Source organism: Juglans microcarpa x Juglans regia, chromosome 8D (genome assembly GCF_004785595.1).
Source record: "Juglans microcarpa x Juglans regia isolate MS1-56 chromosome 8D, Jm3101_v1.0, whole genome shotgun sequence".
Lineage (NCBI taxonomy): Eukaryota > Viridiplantae > Streptophyta > Magnoliopsida > Fagales > Juglandaceae > Juglans > Juglans microcarpa x Juglans regia.
This window is the reverse complement of record NC_054608.1, coordinates 2896100-2897425: the sequence shown is the minus strand read 5'-3', so window position 1 is coordinate 2897425 and position 1326 is coordinate 2896100. Positions and strand designations below refer to the sequence as shown.

The window sequence follows — 1326 nt, the reverse complement described above, 5'->3', positions numbered from 1 at the left end:
ATGGAGTCAACAAAAATCTTCAACACTGAACAAATTAAGAAGGCAACCGATAATTATAATAAGAGCCAAGTCCTTGGCCAAGGAGGCTTTGGTGTTGTTTACAAAGGAATATTGTCGGATAATAGAGTGGTTGCTATTAAAAAATCCAAAACCATTGGGGATCAAAGCCAGATTGAGCAATTCATAAATGAGATGATTGGGTTTACTCAATTCAACCATAGAAATGTGGTTAAGCTATTAGGTTGTTGTTTAGAAACAAAAGTGCCCTTATTGATCTATGAATTCATCACAAATGGGACACGTTTTGATCATCTTCATGATAAAAGCCAGTCTTCCTTATTCTCATGGGACAAACGTCTAAAAATAGCAACAGAAACTACAAGTGCATTTGCATACTTACATTATGATGCTTTTATACCAATTACACATCGAGATGTAAAAATTACAAATACACTTTTGGATGAAAACCACACAGAAAAAGTATCAGACTTTGGATCTTCAAGACTTGATCCTCTTGATCAAACACAATTAACAAATTTGGTGCAAGGAAGGTTTAGATACTTGGACCCAGAATGCATTCATACTAGCTATCTAACAGAAAAAAGTGATGTGTACAGTTTTGATATCGTATTAGCGGAGTTATTAACTGGTAAGAAATTGATTCTTTGGATAGGCATGAAAGTGAGAGAAACTTGGCAACATACTTTATTTCTATGGTAAGAGAGGATCGCCTACTAAAAGTTCTTGATAACAACATTCACAGTGGAAGTAATATTGTCAAGGAACTAACAAAAGTTGCTAATGTTGCAAAATGGTGCCTAAGCATTAAAGGAGATGATAGGCCTACTATGAAGGAGTTGGCAGTGGTGCTGGATGGACTGAGAGGTAAGGGAAAGCAAGTAAGGAAAGAAGCTAATCTCAACACAGAAGAGAGTGAGTATTCGCTTAGTGCATCAACACACTCTTTAAACATTTATGCTAGGGTTGGCTATTTTTCCACAAGTACCATTGATAGTATGGGAAATCAAGCACTAAAACCAACAAATGATGGCAGATAATCCATTAGTTCTTAAGCCACAATCAACTAGCATCTACCTCCAAGTCAACTAGCATCTTCCTCCTAGGGATTATACATATTAAAAAAAATCCAACCAGCATCAAAACCAACTAGCTAGGAAAAAAAAATTAATCACTATACAGTACATCAAAAAGGGAAAAAATACCACAAGCAACAACGATAAAGATAAACCAAAATAAATAAAAAAGGCTAAAGAAAACAAACATGTAACCAACCTATTATTTCTGATGAAGAACATGTAAACCAGC

At 35.1% G+C, this 1326-nt stretch overlaps 1 protein-coding gene across 1 annotated transcript; it reads left to right on the top strand.

Moving 5' to 3' along the window:
• Positions 1-1058, top strand: LOC121243139 (wall-associated receptor kinase 5-like). The gene is made up of 2 exons (XM_041141206.1): positions 1-649; positions 742-1058. Exons 1-2 carry the CDS (start codon positions 1-3, stop codon positions 1056-1058), a joined length of 966 nt encoding a protein of 321 aa, XP_040997140.1.
• The last annotated feature ends 268 nt before the right edge of the window (positions 1059-1326 follow it).